The sequence below is a fragment of the Eptatretus burgeri genome, chromosome 17, assembly GCF_056783735.1.
Source record: "Eptatretus burgeri isolate ZD-2024b chromosome 17, Ebu_testis_v1, whole genome shotgun sequence".
Taxonomy (NCBI): Eukaryota; Metazoa; Chordata; class Myxini; order Myxiniformes; family Myxinidae; genus Eptatretus; species Eptatretus burgeri.
Window position 1 is genome coordinate 38,835,742 of NC_140977.1, and position 19,353 is coordinate 38,855,094.

At 44.4% G+C, this 19,353-nt stretch overlaps 1 protein-coding gene across 1 annotated transcript in view; it reads right to left on the reverse strand.

The window, feature by feature from the left end:
* LOC147009815 (N-acetylneuraminate-9-phosphate synthase-like) overlaps positions 1 to 19,353 on the reverse strand; it is a 39,154-nt gene that overhangs the window by 10,531 nt on the left and 9,270 nt on the right. The window contains exons 2-3 of the mRNA XM_085861385.1: positions 14,009 to 14,224; positions 10,360 to 10,459 (exon numbers count right to left, since the gene is read on the reverse strand). Of these exons, the coding sequence (XP_085717511.1) occupies positions 10,360 to 10,459; positions 14,009 to 14,224 (316 nt within the window). The remainder of the gene's footprint in view (positions 1 to 10,359; positions 10,460 to 14,008; positions 14,225 to 19,353) is intronic.

Genomic DNA, 19,353 nt, shown 5'->3' on the forward strand with positions numbered 1-19,353 from the left:
GGCACAACTATGCCGCTGTTGTTGTGCCCCAATACCAGTACAGTGGTACTCATTTCACCAACCTCAGAAGGATGGCAGGCTAAGTCAACCTCACCTGGTATTAATTTAGCAGCCAACAGGGCTTGAACTCATGACCCAAAGATCCCAAGCCGACCACCCGAACCACAAATCCAACACCAGGCTTGCCCCCTTTGAGAAAACATCGTCAAGAGGTCACAGATATCGATAATATCGTAAGAAATGAAATACATCTCACCGGTGATTGAATATTTCTGTGATAGTGACCAGAAACCATTTGAAAATCAAAAATAGTAATGGTTGCCAAGGTTACCAGCTCCGTCCACGACGAAATTCTCCTCAATTAATATTTACACTGAATTGCCATTAGTACCAACAATGTACACTGCAAAATATTTCTCATTTGAGGTGAGACATGTACAATGAAATTAATCAAACATCTACAATCAATTTACGATGAAAATTCAAATCACGATGTTTAACCGGGTTCTTTTTAAACTGTCCGATGCATGCATACTTGAGGTGTATATTTAGTGAAGTGAGCTAAGATGGCTACCTTTTTCCATACAAAATCTTTTTCACACTTGAGAGTTACATCTTTAGATGAGCAGTAAAATTACCTTTACGTCGATGTGAAGGTTGTATTTGTACTATATCCGGTTTTTGAATGATTCGCGCATTTGAAAGGTCACGTGACTCCTCCGCCAATTTTACCGATCATGGTTAAGTCTTAATTGACAGTGGTTTTTCACATTTGCCACCATATTTTACGATCAGTAGTTTCACCACCTCCACAAAAACGTCTAAAAAAATGGGGAGGTCCATCTAAAAAGTAACGGGACTGATTTCACTGAAATTTTATTCCAAAAACTATATTGAAATCACAGCTTGTTCCCTTCAAAATAGTTTCCCTCCAGTCTCACAGACTTGTCCATCCTCTTCTTCCACGCTTCGATGCATCCCTGGAAGGCTTCTTCTGGAATCATCTGGAGCTCCGTCGTCACAGCCCTTTTGATGAGCTCCACATCAGGAACTCGGGTCCCCTTGATCACCCCCTTGAGCTTGGGGAATAGAAAAAAATCACAAGGGGCCAAGTATGGTGAATACGAGGGTTGCTCCAGAGTTGGCACGTTCCTCTCCGCCAGAAACTGTCGGATGCTCAGGGCACTGTGAGGAGGGGCGTTGTCATGGTGGAGCACCCAGGCATTGTTCTCCCACAGATCCCTCCTCTTGTCCCGAACTGATCTCATGAGGCGCCGGAGGATCTCCTTGTACACATTGATTCACTGTTTGACCCTGTGGTAGAAACTCCAAGTGGACGATGCCCTTGATGTCAAAAAACGCGATGAGCATCACCTTGACCTTCGACATCCTTGCATTCTTTGGTCTTGGTGATGCCGGACTTTTCAACTGATATATATATATATATATATATATATATATATATATATATATATATATATATATATATATATATATATATCTCTCTCTCTCTCTCTCTCTCTCTCTCTCTCTCTCTCTCTCTCTCTCTCTCTCTCTCTCTCTCTCTCTCTCTCTCTCTCTCTCTCTCTCTCTCTCTCTCTCTCTCTCTCCCTCGAGGCGCTTGATAATGTCTTGACAGACAGTGACTCTTTGCTGTTTCTGGTCCTCAGACAACAGCTTGGGGACCATCTTTGTGCACACCTTGCACATTTTGAGATTTTCAGTGATGATGCTCCAGACAGTGTCCTTGTTGATGGAAAGTTCCTCAGCAATCATCTGCACCGTGCGTTGACGATCTGCGTGCACCACCTGCTTCACACGCTCGATGTTGTCTGCCGTTCTTCTTGGTGAAGGTCTTCAAGACCGTGGATCGTTTTCAACCTCCTCCCGTCCCTCTTTGAACCTCTTGTGCCATTCAAATGCACATGTACGTGACATCGTTTCTTCCCCATTGACTTGCTGCAGCATTGCGAAGGATTCGGAAGGTGTTTTGACAAGCTTGGCAAGGCGACGACTCATAGCGCGACGACTCAGACTAGACAACATGTAAAGCACAACCTGTAAAAAATCACACAATGAGCGCAGTCAACCATCACCAATCATATTGTTACGGTTGTGGAAATTCGCATTACACCATAAAGGGCCCTCAGGTGAGATATCTCTGTAAGTACATGTGGAGTTAGCCCAAACCCGTTGTATAGAGGGAATTTATGTGATCCATCCGGGCTGCGACGCTTTGAGTTAGCCATTTTTCTGTTCTATATTTTATTTCAAACAAACAGCATCTCAACAACCACGCCATCCCCACCACAGCGCAAACCACACTGCAACGACGCCACCTCCACTACCTACGCTACCACATCATCGCTTCTACAACCCTTCGCAAACACCACCACCTTCGCCTTTACCTTCACAACTTCATCCCACATCATCGCTTCTACGGCCATTCCCAAACACCACCAGTCAACACCAAACGTCGTGGTCCCAGAGCGGTTCGGCCAGGGAGGCCGAACGCGTCGATCCGCGGATCAGGAATGCTTAATGCCCACTTCTCCTCCGCCCAATGGGCGAGCGCGAGGCAGCTTGGCCCCGCCTCCAGGCGCGTGTAGGTGAATTCCGTCTATGTCCATCTATGCAAATTTTAGGATCAGGGAAGGTTCACGCCCATTTTTGCCCGACCAATGGCTGACTGCGGGAGGGGGGTGTGGCCCCGCCTCCAATCGCGTTCTGATCCGGGAATTTGCATATTGGCGCCTCCTGAGAGCTATAAAGATGCGAGCGGAAGGCGACTCGGGAGTTGGTTGTGAGAGAAGCGTGGAGCGTGGAGCATGGAGCGTGGAGCGTTGGAGAGCGGAGTTGAGAGTTGAGCTGGAAGAAGGGGAGTGCGCGCGGTGGAGCTGCAGGCGGCGGGTCTGGGCAAGGGAGCTCGGGTCCGAGGCAAGAAGGACGGCGGTCGGCGACGAGGTTGCGGTGTGGGGGATCGCTCGTCTCGTCGCGGGACCCAAACCAGCCAGCCACTCCCCTCCCCCAGGGCATCAACAATTTCCCCTTCCCCCACGCTGAGATAGTGCAAAGGGGGGCCCCGTTCCTTCCCCACCCCAAACGTGGTGCCAACGAGCACGCCAGGGGCACGGAGTCGGGGCACAGCGGCGCAGACATTTTGCGGCTTGCCCCCCAACGCGTCACGAGGACGCAGGTAAGACCTCCCCGGTCTCGCGGACCTGGCCGCTCCTCTAGGTCCCGCGCACATTTGGCCTACGGGCCTGTCTGCCTCCTTGTCTGTGAGGGTGGCTTCCTTCTTTTGCTTTTGTGTAAATGTGTGTTGGCGCTGTCTGTGAAGTAAAACTGTGTAAGTGTTGCTGTGTGTACGCGTTAGGTCGGTGTCAACTGTTTTCTTCTTGCCTTTGTTTTTGTGTATTCTGTATGGCTGTATAGAGTGGGGAGAACAAGTATTTGATACACTGCCGATTTTGCAGGTTTTCCCACTGACAAAGCACGTAGAGGTCTGTAATTTTTATCATAGGTACACTTCAACTGTGAAAGACGGAATCTAAAACAAAAATCCTGAAAATCACATTGTATGATTTTAAAATAATTAATTTGCATTTTATTGCACGAAATAAGTATTTGATACATCAGAAAAACAGAACTTAATATTTGGTACAGAAACCTTTGTTTGTAATTACAGAGATCAGACGTTTCCTGTAGTTCTTAACCAGGTTTGCACAGACTGCAGCAGGGATTTTGGCCCACTCCTCCATACAGATCTTCTCCAGATCCTTCAGGTTTCGGGGCTGTCGCTGGGCAACACAGACTTTCAGCTCCCTCCAAACATTTTCTATTGGCTTCAGGTCTGGAGACTGGCTAGGCCACTCCAGGACCTTGAGATGCTTCTTACGGAGCCACTCCTTAGTTGCCCTGGCTGTGTGTTTCGGGTCGTTGTCATGCTGGAAGACCCAGCCACGACCCATCTTCAATGCTCTTGTTGATCGAAGGAGGTTGTTGGCCAAGATCTCGAGATACATGGCCCATCCATCCGCCCCTCAATACGGCGCAGTCATCCTGTCCCCTTTGCAGAAAAGCATCCCCAAAGAATGATGTTTCCACCTCCATGCTTCACGGTTAGGATGGTGTTCTTGGGGTTGTACTCATCCTTCTTCTTCCCCCAAACACTGCGAGTGGAGTTTAAACCAAAGGGCTCTATTTTGGTCTCATCAGGCCACATGACCTTCTCCAATTCCTCCTCTGGATCATCCAGGTGGTCATTGACAAACTTCAGACGGGCCTGGACATGCGCTGGCTTGAGCAGAGGGACCTTGTGTGCGCTGCAGGATTTTAATCCATGACGGCGTAGTGTGTTACTTATGGTTTTCTTTGATACTGTGGTCCCAGCTCTCTTCAGGTCATTGAACAGGTCCTGCCGTGTAGTTCTGAGCTGATCCCTCACCTTTCTCATGATCATTGAAGCTCCACGAGGTGAGATCTTGCATGTACCCCCAGACTGAGGGAGATTGACTGTTATCTTGAACTTCTTCCATTTTCTAATAATTGCGCCAACAGTTGTTGCCTTCTCACCAAGCTGCTTGCTTATTGTCCTGTAGCCCATCCCAGCCTTGTGCAAGTCTACAATTTTATCCCTGATGTCCTAAGACAGCTCTCTGGTCTTGCCTATTGTGGAGAGGTTGGAGTCTGATTGATTGAGTGTGGACAGCTGTCTTTTATGCAGATCACGAGTTCAAAAAGGTGCAGTTAATACAGGTAATGAGTAGAGAATGGGAGGGCTTCTTAAAGACAAAACTAACAGGTCTGTGAGAGCCAGAATTCTTACTGGTTGGTAGGTGATCAAATACTTATTTAATGCAATAAAATGCTAATTAATTATTTTAAAATCATACAATGTGATTTTCAGGATTTTTGTTTTAGATTCCGTCTTTCACAGTTGAATTGTACCTATGATAAAAATTGCAGACCTCTACGTGCTTTGTAAGTGGGAAAACCTGCAAAATCGGCAGTGTGTCAAATACTTGTTCTCCCCACTGTATACGTGCTTTCCGTGTGTCGCGTAATAAAATGCTTTCTTGTTGAACTGTGCCAGTTTCGCTTCGTCTTTTCTCTATTTGAATCTCGATCTTACATCACGTAAGGGGTTCATAGTGGGTTCAACATCCTGGTAATTAATCTGAACCTTCCGGGTCGATGATAACACCGCTCGGTTATCCCGATAGTACGGAACGGGCCGCCCAAGCGGCTCGTGTCCGGAGTCGACCTGTGGCGAGGTACGATCGCCCGGTTAACCATCCGCGTGGGTACTTAGGTCAAATTTGGCGAACAACTCTACCCTACGCGGGTGGCCAATTGGCACGATTGTGGTTAGGTCGAAAGGCCCACCCGTGACTAGCTCCCGGCGTTGTTCCGAGAGGGTCACGACAGAATTGTCCGTCCGGTGGGCGACGTTCCGCGATTCGAGTTACGTGGCCGTTCGCACGCCGGCGGGCGTGAATTCGCAACATTCCAGCAATATATATTTATATATATATATATATATATATATATATATATATATATATATATATATATATATATATCTATATATCTACATATATATATATATATATATATATATATATATATATATAGATATATATATATATATTATTGCTGGAATGTTGCGAAAGACTGTGACGCAACCCGTTCATTCAAGTTGTGTAAGTGGAGCACACAGCAGGCTCAGTCCCGTTACTTTTTAGACGGACCTCATATATTGGTATCCGGGTTGAAATTCAAAAGAAGATGGGCTTTTTTCTGAAGCATTGCGGATATGGATCTACCTTGCTGAGATGGCGACAGGTGGCAGCTTGCGTGTTTATAATGTATGAATTGTTAGAAAATGAATGTTAAAAACCTCTATTTAGGTGGACCGTGGTAAATAATGTGATCACATAAAGTTTTGTGGCGATTAACCTGAAGAGCTCAGAGGACTAGGATCTCAAACAAAAAAACATTTCGCTTTTATATAAATATAGGTAGATTACTTCGCTTCCAAAAACTTCAACACAGAAAGAGACTGTTCGGCCAATCAAGCCAACATCATGGCTGCCAACCACTGACAGTTTTTTTTTTGGGGGGGGGCGGCGATTCAGAGTGAAGGCTCGTGGAAAAACGAGAACATTGAACAGATGAGGACACAACAAAAATAAGGAACAGTCGAGATGAGGTGTTTGTTCTTTCCTTCCATTGGTTTAGCATTGTCCAAACCGAAACAGACTTGGAGGTAATTACAACAGATTTGACCAAAAATAGTGGGCACGCACCAGCCGTTAAAATGCTCGGCCGTCCTAATTAAAATCTAATCAAGATAAGATTGGTTCTTTGCCGAGGGTGCTCTCCCAGCTCAGGTAACCATGTGACCTCCAGTTAAACGGATTAATTAGATGGTGGACACTGGAACTCATGGTTAACTGGGTGGCGTTCGTGGTTTTAAAACAACCCACCGTACCACAACGTTAATTGTGAGTGGTGGCCCCAGGTCCGGCTCTTCTCAGGACAACTGGGGATTAATCCCCCTGAGTGACAAGCTGGTGTCTCGGTACCCGTGGCTGCAACAAAATATATATATATATATATATATATATATATATATATATATATATATATATATATATATATATATATATATATATATATATATATATATATATATATATAAAATATCTTTAGACACACACACACTCGACCATTTTTCCAGTTTTTAATGCAATTTAAGCAGTTTAATGTTTCAGTGTACTCTGAAATTAAAGCATAGAACAAATAAACAATTGCAGATAAAAAGGAAATCATGGAATCGTTTTGATGAACAAAACTTAATCGAAAGTTTTGACTAATCAAAGTAGCCACCTTTTGCAGATATAACAGTCAAACATACTCGTGGCATTCTTTCTACAATGGAAATCAAATATTGTTCGGAAAGTTCTTCCCAACACTGTTGCAGAAGTTCCCACAAATGTGTTGCACTTACAGGTTGCATTGCTTTCACCCTTCTGTCCAGTTCATCCCAAACCAGCTCGATGGGGTTTAAGTCTGGAGACTGCTGGCCATTCCATGATTTGAAGCCTACCGTCTTGTTCTTTTCTTCTAAGATAGTTCTGACATAGCCTGGAGGTATGTTTTGGGTCGTTATCTTGCTATAGGATGAACCCCTGACAAACTAGGCATAGACCAGAGGGTATTGCATGGCGCTGCAAAATGCTGTGGTAGCCCTTTTGGTTCAGGGTGCCAGTCACTCTGTGCAAGTCACCGACTCTGGATCCAGTAAAAGAGCCACAGATCATCACGCTTCCTCCTCCATGTTTGACAGTTGGTGTCACACACTGAGGAACCATCCTTTCGCCAACTCGACGGCATACAAAAACCCTGCGTGATGAACCGAAGATTTCAAATTTTTATTCATCGGTCCATAAGACCTTCTTCCAGTTTTCAGTAGTCCACTGGCAGTGCTTCATGACCCAGGCAAGCCTCCTTTTCTTATTTTGCCATCTTCACAATGGCTTTCTTACTACCACTCGACCTGCCAAACCTGCAGCTCGAAGTCTTCTCTTTACAGTTGAAACTGAGACTTCCTTACTTCGACCAGTGTTAAGCTGTGCTTGAAGCTGCTGTCATGTGAGCCGCCTATCGCACAAGCTGTTGACTCTCAGTAACTTGTCTTCTGATTGTGTTGTGGCTTTGGGTTTGCCAGACCTCTTCCTGTCAGAGTTTCCTCCAGTTTCCAAATGCCTTTTGATGGTGTAGGAAACTGTACTCACTGACACCTTGGCTTACTTTGCAATTTCTATAAAGGAAAGACCTACACTTTTAAGGGTTAAAATGGTCTGTCTGTCTTCCTTTGTTAATTGTCTTTTCTCACCATTATGATGGCAATATACTACTTCCTGCAGGGCAATATTTTCCAAATAATGCTTCAAAGGGTGTAGCAACACATTCTGTTCCAACACTGCTTTTATACAGACAGAGGGTTTGTAACTAATCAACAAAAGTTGGGACACCTGTAGGAATTGTTTGCATCAACATTCAAGGCTTAATTTACCTCCATTGCTGCAGAACAGCTGCAATTGCTAACCCATTACTTGTTCCCTGAAAAGGGCCTTTTTTAACAACTCTGAAATTTAGATTATTTTTCAGTTTTTGGTAACCTAAACTTTTTTTTAACCTCTGACAGTTTACTGCTTAGCTTTGTACCATTTCAGGTTATTCACTGGACTTGAACTGCTTAAATTCTAGTGAAAACTGGAAAAATGGGGGTGTTCTAAAACTTTTGACCAGTCGTGTATATATATATATATATATATATATATATATATATATATATATATATATATATATATATATATATATATATATATATATATATATATATATATATATATATATATATATATATATATATATTGTTACGGTTCTCGGAACCATATGCATACAACATACAGTTGTCCCGAGTCAGTTATTCCATTAATATACGTGTAGTTAGATCCCTTTCTTGTGTAGTGGGAAGACACGGGGGTGCGTTGCGATTGGCTTTAGCTGATTATTAAATCATTTTTTCCCTTTTATTTTATCCTCTCAATTCCACTTCCCACTCTTCTGCTGAGGTAAATCTGCCTCGCTTGCTCCCAAAGTTACGCTAGCCACAGCGTACCACCGACTACCAACTGTATCCCAAAGACTCGTTCTCAGAGGCAAAATCCCGACGTTCGCTATGGGTTCCTTGTCGGCATCCACCTTCCCAAATCCAGACACGCGCGGCGTGGGCGGGCCTTACCAGTGTCTGGCCGAAATCCCACCCAGAAAGGCAGACCACGTGAAGGCCCGGTCCAATCGGGATGCTCAGATCGGACAATGACATTGGCTTCGCCATGGCTCCTCCCCGAGCTCCAGACTGTATAAAGCACGGACCTCCGAATTGGAAGTTGTCATTGTTGGCGTTGTCGTTGGAATTGCGAAGAAGTTGGGGAGGTTGAAGAGAATTGCGTGTCGAGTTGGTTTTGCGGGTCGTTGGAGAGGTCGAGTTCGAATTGAGAGTTGTTTGGTCGTTGAAGAGAATTGTTGTGAAATTGTTCCTGCTGCCTGGCTCTGCCTACACCTCGCCTTGACGGCCCGCCTACTGTACTGGTCCTCGCCCACACGACCTCGACCAAACCCCTTATCTGGTCCTGCCTACTGCTCATCTCTCGCCTCTTTGGACTCCGCTGGACACGATTACCACACGTGCGGCTGTGGACCGAACCACACAACTTTTGTCGGGTGCCGCACCACGGAGCATCCCTCCCCCCAAAACGCTCAGGTACCAAAAACTGTGACCTCAACTCCCTCCCTCCCTGGCTGCAAAAGTCCTTTGCCTTTCATTGGGTTTATTTTGTCTGAGTGTGTGGCACCTGTCCATTAGATAAGCCTGTATAAGATCTTCATTGTTATGAATGTTATTGCTTTTATTAATTTCGCGTCAAGTCTGCACTGTGTCTGCTTTTGTAAGTTGTTTGTATAATTGTCGCACACCACACCTCTCTCATCGTTCCCTGCATTACATCCCCATAAAACCTTTTTGTTGTGCCACATGCTTCCCCCCGCTTATTGTAAATAAATAATTGTAGAAATGTTCCCAGCTCGCCTTTGTCTTTTCCTCCATTGATTCAGCATGGTTCGGATCTAAGTTTAGCCGGATCTTTATTCCAGATAATCCATTCCTTCGAGCTGGTTAGTCCTTGGCAGTGCTGCTCAACTACATCCGATCCGGAAAGGTAGTCGGTAGTTGGTAGAGTGATCCAGTTCGGGCAAGGCGTACTGAGGGTCTGGTTCCCTGGTAGTCGAAACCGCGTGGTTAATTAGGTAACTTGATTCTAGACAGGAGGACTCAACGCCATGCGGTTGAGGTATTGGCGTCCACGGTCGGTTAAGTGACCCGCCGCGTCATGGAATTATCCATGAGCGACAGCCTACAATTCCCAGGAGTCTGGTGGGAATCGACATAGTTTCCCCACCTCGTGGTCGTTCTCGACCAGACCCCTGGCCTGCAAGAATATATATATATATATATATATATATATATATATATATATATATATATGTATATATTTATATATAACCCCACTCCTCCCACCCCACCCCCGCCAATCCTCCCTGCCCTCTTCAACCACAACCCGTGAGGGTATGAAAAATGTATGACGTCGAATAGCATATCGGGTAGTGATAAAAGCATTTTTGGTAAAAACAACTGTGTTGAACATTTCATTCATCAACTTCTTATCTCAACAAACGCTGAGTCCCTGCCTTTGTATCTGAATGTTCTAGCAACAAATCCTTTGATACCTTTCTTTGCGGTGAACTCCAGCTGCTTCAGGTTATTGGCATCTGCAGAGGCGACCTTGATGAATGGAACACCCAGTCCATGTAGAAAATCAACTGATGCCTGCAAACAAAAACAAGCGTGGGAGCAGCTGTTTGTTCTTTGATTTGATTAATTGCACAATAAATTCAATTAAACTTGATATTATTGTGAGGTGGAAGCCAGGAATAATTGGTGGGGGGAGGGAGGGGGAAATAAAGCTGGTCATCCATTGCCTTCTTACCCAATCCATCAATTTATCCACATCGTGTTACTGGGAAATGGAGTGGGGTGGACGGAGGAGTAGGAGGAGGAGAAAGACAATGCATCCAAGCAAAGAATGTGTTGACGTCTAAACCTCGTCTTCAACTGGGGAATTAACGTGAATGGGACTACCAGGGAAAAGCCAATTGCACCAATTCAGTTTTCACAGTGCAGCAGGACATGAAACCAAGCGGAAAAAGAGTACGCAGAATTTATTAGGGGACCACGCATACAAATGCTTGGTCTCCTATTGTTATTGGTGTTTTATTGTTATTCTTTCTGCCAAATTTTTGTCCCGGCTGTAGCGTCAGCTGCTCGAATAAGTTGAAACTTCACAGGAATGTCAGGGCGAATGGGAACTGATGTACAGTATATTGTTTCCACGTTTTGATTTTGAAATCACCATGGTAACCAGCTTGAATTTAACCGAAAACTTCAAAAATCTTGTTCTCTAAAACCGCAAATGCTATCAATTCAATTGTCAGGTTGTGATCGACTAACAAAAAAAAAGAAGTTGTACAAGATGACGTCTTCGGTGAAGCGGTTTGCCAGACACTTTGAGGTCAAAATAAACATTTTTGTTCCGATTAACAGAAAATATTTTTCTGGCATCTGCAACACTATACAAACTGGCATCCGAAATTTCGTTTCAATCGGACACACGGTTTGGGAATGACAAATAAAACAAAATTGATGACATCATAGGTTATGCCATCTTTGAGTACTTTTGCATGTTGGTGTATCCCCCCCCCCCCCCCAAAAAAAGCTCTTTCTCTGGAACTGCTGTTACGATGAAGTTGAAACTTTCCATGCAATGTTGCAAATGGGAACTGACACATTCTTTTTTCCAAATTTTGATTTTGCAATCACCTTGACAACCAGCTTGGATTTCAACAAAAAACTTAAAAACTCTTCTTCTCCGAAACCACAAATGCTATCGATTGTATTCTTGTCAGGTTATGATCGACTACCCATGCTGCAAAAAAAATTAAAAAAAAAGAAAAAAAGAAATAAGATTATGTCAACAGTGACGTGGTTTGGCTGCCATATTGGATTAAAGGTGAACCTCTTAAAAAATCTTCTTCAATAGCGTATTAACCTGTTATAAGTGTATAGCAGATACTATCACTGATGAAACCATTAATGGATCAAAGAGTTGGTCATATACCCCATCATACCCCACTATCTCCATAGCTTCCAGGAACTGATCTAATTCCTATTTAACCCTATTAATGGGGCAGATAACAGCAATTTTTGAGAGGAATCGTGCAAATGATGATGCAAGCATCAAATTTGGCACATTTGTTCTCCAGGGGATTCTAATCAAATCTGCCTGATTGGCCATTTGAAAATCCAAATTTTGAAATATTTGAAGAAAAAAAAAAACTTCAAAAAAGTCAAGATCACAAATCAATGTTGGATACTGGCTGAGATTGGTGAATGTTTCAGAAACATCATCAAAGACGTTCCAAGTCTGCCATGCAGTTTTCTTCCCTTTACCGCGGAAGGCAGACACGACGTCACATCCAGTGAACGCATGGAAGTATGGGATCCCTGTAGCTTTCTCAGGCCCAATTGCAGAAACTACCTCATGTACTGGAATCCATCGTGCCTTGGCAATCCACATGTTCTCAAGACCTAGTTCCTGTAAGGATGGCAGTACAGCTATTGATATGACTAGTACGTCCGTGTCATTAGCCTTAATGATCATGGACTTGCTACCATCCGTCGTTGCATCCCTGACGTGTACAAATATTCGAGTGTCAACTTCTTCATGACAACATGGAGACACAGCATCCATGACTTCCTTGTGTTGCTAATGGCATCTTCTTCTTTTGTGACAATGACTGTGCTTGTCGTCTGTGCTTCACACATCTTTTCCGCAAGGAAGTGAAACAGCTCAGTCTTGTTGCTGTCATCTCGAAGAAAGCTTCTCCAGTTACTTGGGGTCTTACTGGTTCCTGTCACTCTTCTTCTGATTCCTTGTCCCCTTTTCGACCTTGCCTCGGACTTCAGACTTGACTTCTTGTACACATCAAACACTACGTCCACCCTCTCGTACCTGGCACCAAAGGATTCCACCTTTGGGATGATGTCTTCTTTAGCATAGTCATCAAATATCTTTGAAGTGCGTGGAGGTATTGATAAGTGCTGAGCTATCAATGATGACTGCATCTCCCCTTGGTTCTCTGTCTGGGATGTTCACTTGTGCTTCAAGAATTTCAGCCAGCTGTGACTTCAAAAAAAAATTTTTTTTTTCAAAATTTGGATTTTCAAATGGCCAATCGGGCACATTTGATCAGAAAGCCCTGCAGAACAGAAATGCCAAATTTGATGCTTGTATCATAATTTGCACGATTTTTCTACTATCTACTGCACTATATTCATACTGGAGGGTGGGGCTGGGGTCAAAAAATCTGAATATGACAGTCAAAATGATCCATGTAGTAATTTTGCGATTTCCCCGGAACCCCCACAAATTGCCAAATACTGTTTCAGAACTTTTTCCTTTGAAGTCTTGTGCATCTTTTGATACCAAATTGAAGCAAAGAAAACTTGAAAATCCAGTGTGCATAAAATTAGCATATTTGCCTAATTAATAATTAATAGATTTTTAAATTTCGACATTTTATCACTAACTCAATGACACAGGCATATTGTTTAGAAGATTTTCTATCTATGCACCAAATTTTGTGTCAATCGGACACTCCATTTTTGAAATCTAAAAACGCATCAAAATGACCCCCCCCCCAAATCCCACCAAGCCCAAACATACTTAGAAAAAGCCCAGCCTGAGTAGGGTTAAATATACCCTTCAATATCTTAAATATCTCCATCATATCCCCTCAAAAAAAATACGAATATGTGCGAAGCACGGGGCCGCAAGTGTCAAAGCAGGTCGCATTTTGTAAAGTACAAATCCGCAAATATTCTGACAGTACTGCCTAATTTACCTTAGAAAGACAGGATGGCTTAGTGGTACGCACACACACCACACACACCACTAAGCCATCCAGCCTGGGTTTGAATGCCGACCCAGCTATAAACTGTCACCCAGGTGTTAACAGGCAGGGGGGGGTTCATCATTGAGTGCGACATCCCTCAGATGGACGTTAAACTGGCCTCTCGTCTGCCAGCATCAGTTGGTGGAGATGAAAGATCTTTCACGAAGAGTAGGTGAGCTACCGCCATTACCATGGCCAAATTCCTACCCTAACTACTGCTGGGAGAGAGATGGCAAACTGTCCAGCATGACCCCAGGCCAAGAAGCTGCCTCGGCAGAATCAACGGAGTATGGTCCAACGGATTGGAATTTACCCTGTTTTTTCATATTCCTCTGTACTCCCGTTTTCAAGACCTCTCCATTACCTCGTCCCATGCAGAGGCCGTGAAGAATATTCCAACTTCTGCGGCGTAGCGCTGCAGCTCCCTGTACTGGTCGTGGCTGAACTCCAAGTGCTTCTTGTGCTCACCGTATGTCGGACCCCACGAGTTTGGTGAGGTGTACGGCCGGACCAGTGCAGCTCGATTGAACCTCAGTGGGATCTCACTCTTCTGGAACTTGGCACAATCAGCACCGCAGTCCTGCGAGGAACAGTGCTGTGAATTTCTAAATTACTAATGATTTCTTCACTTTCTGATTGATATCAGAAGCTAAATAGGTTCTCAGTGATTTTTCATGAATTAATGATCCATTTTACCATAATAACTCTTTCTGGATTATTTCATACATCATAAGCAAGGGAATGAACAAACAGGAAAATAAGTGAGCGGATGGTGAGGCAGAACACAGCAACTTGGAGGTAAGAGGTTTGGGTTAGGTATGGTTCATGGGGGTGGAAGAAGTAATGGCTGGGGAATTGGGGATATCTGTTGACATGAGATGGTGGTGCACTGCTTGCTTGAAGGGAAGCACAGGATTTTATCAGCTTTGGAAAGGGGGTTTGATAAATGGAAGAAAAGACTAATGAAAGTTGTGTGCAGTCACCCTGAATTTTGTAAGTTCAACCCAGAAGGAGTTGCTGGAAGAGAGTGTGTGTTCTGGAGGAGCTGTTGAGGGTTGAAGGGTTGAGAGAGCAGAGGGAGTTGGACCAGAGGAGAGGTTGGGGGGGGGGGAGAAACCCGGAAAGGTCAATCACTGATCTGTCTCGGGTGAGAGAGCAAGAAGCCTCGTGTTTCGGCCTCATCGTGGGAGATCAACAATATTAAGAACTTCTTATTACACCAAAATCAATGTAGTCTCCATGCAAAAATCTTCATGAATAATTCCATGGTATTTCTGCCCCCAAAGCAGAACTGAGACACCCTCCCCCAAAACACTCCTGATGCACTTTGCAATACATTGGCTGGTGTTAGATTTATTTTGGCCAAAACCATCAGTTATTATCGCACACGCGCAAAGCTAAAAGTGGGATAAAGCAATTGGTTCACTTTGTCTGTTTGTCCACAAACATCTTTCACTTTGTTCACTTTGTCCACAAACATCAGTGTATGACGGAGGAACAACTTAATTTCAATTGATTGTCATTTTGAACATGTAGCAGAACACGAGCCTCTAGTCTCGTCGAGCTTTGGCCCTGAATTTGTCCCGATCGTGCATGCGCAAGGTGGAGTGAGATCATTTTTTTAGTCTTTCTGCCTGCCTGGCTATCAAACAAAATTGAAAATCATTCCAAACAGGAAACTTACTGTGTTTAGTGGCATCATAAAGGACACAAACAACAGGAACGGTGAATCAACGGTGAAGACTACATTGAGAGATAGGGCTAAGAATGATATAGAGCATAATATTTAAAGTTGAGGACGAATTTGGACAAAAATTGGTGGATGAGTTGGGTTGTTGACAACAATAACCTGATTCGATTTGGGTTCAGGTCCGGATGCAGATCCGGCCTATCAGTAGGATACAAAACGTAAACTGTTCAGCCTGGTGGAAGAATGCGCTATACCGAATGCCGTTCTAGTTAGATAGAAAATAGCAGAACTGGAGTTAGATTTATATCAGTGCAGTCCAGGAGTAAGAAAAAGCTGGAAAATAACTCGGCTAGCCAAAAGAAAGTATGAGAAGGATATGGCGAATACAATTAAGCATATTGTACTCGCACGGACTCATGGAACGTAATGTAAAATGTGACTTCAAGTCCTCAACTCTCCCCCTGCCCTCACAAACCCCAAGTCCTCAACCTCTGCCTCCCAACCTCACCCATCACGGTCGCCCGTCCAACCCACAATCCCACGAGATATGTGGAAAACGCATGTGACCATGAGCAGGTCATGACCCATCATGGTCACCTGTCAAACTCAAAATCCCACGAAATATGCGGTAAAGATATGTGATCATGAGGAGGTCATGGCCGGTCATGGTTGCCTGTTCAACTGCCAATCCCGTGAGATATGCAGAAAAGACATGTGACAATAAACGACCGAAAACCAATTCTCTTCTTCCTGATGCATACATACATATTGTTAAAAGTATATAATGACCTTGGACAATTTCAAATGAGATGGGTTTATGACCTGCTTGAGAGAACGCCACGTAATTATTTAGGCTTCCTCGATCACTGAAGCCGATCTTCACAAAGCCAGTGACACCTATCGGCTCAAAATCCTTTTTAACAGTCACTTTGGTAGTTTTATTTTACAATAAAGGGGAAACTTTTAGGGAGGGCTTGGCGATTCTGAATATGACAGCTCCAACGCGTCTTTGGCTTCGCATAGCAGTAAGCATCAACATGACAGCCGTAAGATGTTTCATTAGGATGAAAACTTAGGTGGAGTCAGGCGAACTGTCCAACCAATGGGTGGAACTGAATGTTATAGACAGACAGACAGACAGACAGACACACAGATGAACAAGTGTATTAATATTAAAATTAGCAAGGCATTCTTTAAATATATAAGGGGTAAAGAACAGGTTATGACAAGTGTGGGCCCATTGAGGAACAGCACACAGGGAGTGGTGAGTGATAAAAGTGAGATGGTAGGCTTATTATAAAACAGGGAATTTTGCTTCAACATTTACACAAGAATAGTCAGGAGAGTTGCCAGTTGCTGAGAGTATGCGAGGAAAGGCGTTTACAGAAGATCCAGGTTGGAGTGGAGGGAGTAAAGGAACAGCAAGGTAATCTAAGAGTAGATAAGGCTCTGGGGCCAGATAATATGCACCCGAGTGTATCGAGGGAAGTGGCTGAGCAGGTAAGTGAGATGTTAACGGGTTTCGGAGGACTGGAGAGTAACAGATGTAACACCATTATTCAAGAAAGGATCCAGAGAAACATTGGGTAACTGTAGACCTGTGAGTTTGACTTCAGTTATGGGGAAGGTGTTGGAGGTGTTCGATAAGGAACTATGAGGGAAAACATAAGGAACTATATTAATAAACACCAACGAATAAAAAGTAGTCAGAATGGATTTACCAAAGGGAGATCTTGCCTGACAATTATTATAGAGTTCAATGAAGCAGTTTCTGATTTTGGTGGATGAGGGAAAGTGCAGAGATAACCATCAACCAGAGACAGAAAGAGGGAGAGGGGAGGTGTAGGAGGAGGGTGCTGCACTGTATTAGAAGGGGGGTGGAGTGAGGATTGGACAAAGAGAGAGAGAGGCAGAGAGAGAGAGCGAGAGACAGAGAGAGAGAGCGAGAGGCAGAGAGACAGAGAGGCAGAGAGACAGAGAGGCAGAGAGACAGAGAGGCAGAGACAGAGAGAGGCAGAGAGACAGAGAGGCAGAGAGACAGAGAGGCAGAGACAGAGAGAGGCAGAGAGAGAGGCAGAGAGAGGCAGAGAGAGAGGCAGAGAGAGAGGCAGAGAGAGAGAGAGAGAGACAGAGAGTGAGCGAGAGGCAGAGAGACAGAGAGAGGCAGAGAGAGAGGCAGAGAGAGAGGCAGAGAGAGAGGCAGAGAGAGAGAGAGAGAGAGAGAGAGAGAGAGAGACAGAGAGTGAGCAAGAGGCAGAGAGACAGAGAGGCAGAGAGACAGAGAGGCAGAGACAGAGAGAGGCAGAGAGAGAGCCAGAGAGAGAGGCGGAGAGAGACACAGAGAGAGAGAGAGACAGAGAGAGAGCCAGAGAGAGGCAGAGAGACGGACAGAGAGAGAGGCAGAGAGACGGACAGAGAGAGAGGGATGGACGGACAGAGAGAGAGGCAGAGACAGAGAGAGAGAGAGAGAGAGAGAGAGAGAGAGAGAGAGAGAGAGAGAGAGACAGAGAGAGAGAGAGAGAGAGAGAGAGAGAGAGAGAGAGAGAGAGAGAGAGAGAGAGAGAGAGAGAGAGAGAGAGAGAGAGAGAGAGAGAGAGAGAGAGAGAGAGAGAGGGACAGAGAGAGAGGCAGAGACAGAGAGAGAGAGAGAGAGAGAGAGAGAGAGAGAGAGAGAGAGAGAGAGAGGCAGAGAGAGAGAGAGAGGTAGGGGAATTAGCAGAGATAAATGTTATGCTTTATGAACAACACACATATCGTCATCGTCATCGTCATCATCATCATCATCATCATCATCATCGTCGTGTTATGGCCGTTTCCATGGTTGCATTCCAAGCTGTGGTTCACCTAATAGCTGCTTTCCAGGCTGCACGATCCCTTAGAAAGTGGAAGGCCCTACCCTCTTGTTAGGCCTTTCACTCTTAGTATAGCAACACATCTCATGTTTTCCTCGGACGGCCTCGAGCTCTCCTTCCATTCACATTCATATTTATACACCTCCTCACACAACTACCCAACCACATCCTTTCCACATGTCCAAACCATCTCAACTGACCTCTATGCATAACCTCACCAATGCTTTCCATACCTAACTTCTCTCTTAATTCCACATTTGATTTCTTATCCTTCAGTGTCACATCACACATCCACCTCACCATTCTCATTTAATTTCGTTCACCCCTCCGTTCATCCTCCTTTTTGATCACCCTTGTTTTGCTGCCATACATCATCATGCTTCTAACACAATCTTCATAAAGTTTCCCTTTAATCGGAGAGAGGTCCCTTTTGATGTCAGTAGGGGTAACCACTCTCTAAACTTCCTCCAGCCACTTCTAATTCTTGCAATCACTGCTGCCTCCACACCACCACCTGCACTAATCATATCACTAAGGTGACAGAATTTATCTACCCGTTCCAGGGATATATCCCGATAAACCAACCTTTCCGCTCTCACTGGAGTCACTTGTTTACCTGTGAAAACAGCAAATTTGAAGTCAGGTACCACGTGCAGTCCCACCCTGATGCCACGACACCACTTGTGCACCCAACAGTTGCAGGATTTACACAATATTGAATTGCTTCCTCCACCTTTTCTACAGACAGCACAGGGCCACCTCCATCTTTTTCACACACTTCCTTCTCCCACACCACTAATCAGTATTTTTGCTTTCCCTGTATTCACTTTCAGTCCTCTGGCCTCCATACCCTCCTTCCATACTGTATATTTACCCATTACCTCTTCCACACTGTCAGCTATCTGCACCAGGTCATCAGCATACCGGAGCTTCCAAGGTGAGCCTCCTCTAAATTCCTGTGATATAGCCTCAAGAACCATGATGAGCAAGATTGGGCTCAAGACTGAACCCTGATGAACACCTACTTTCACTTCAAAATCTTCCCTCTGCACTCCATTTACCCTCACAGAGGTTTTTGGGCCATCATACATTGCCATGACTACCCTAACTAATCAATCCTCCACACATAACTTTCTCATGGACCATTGCACCACTTCCTGAAACACC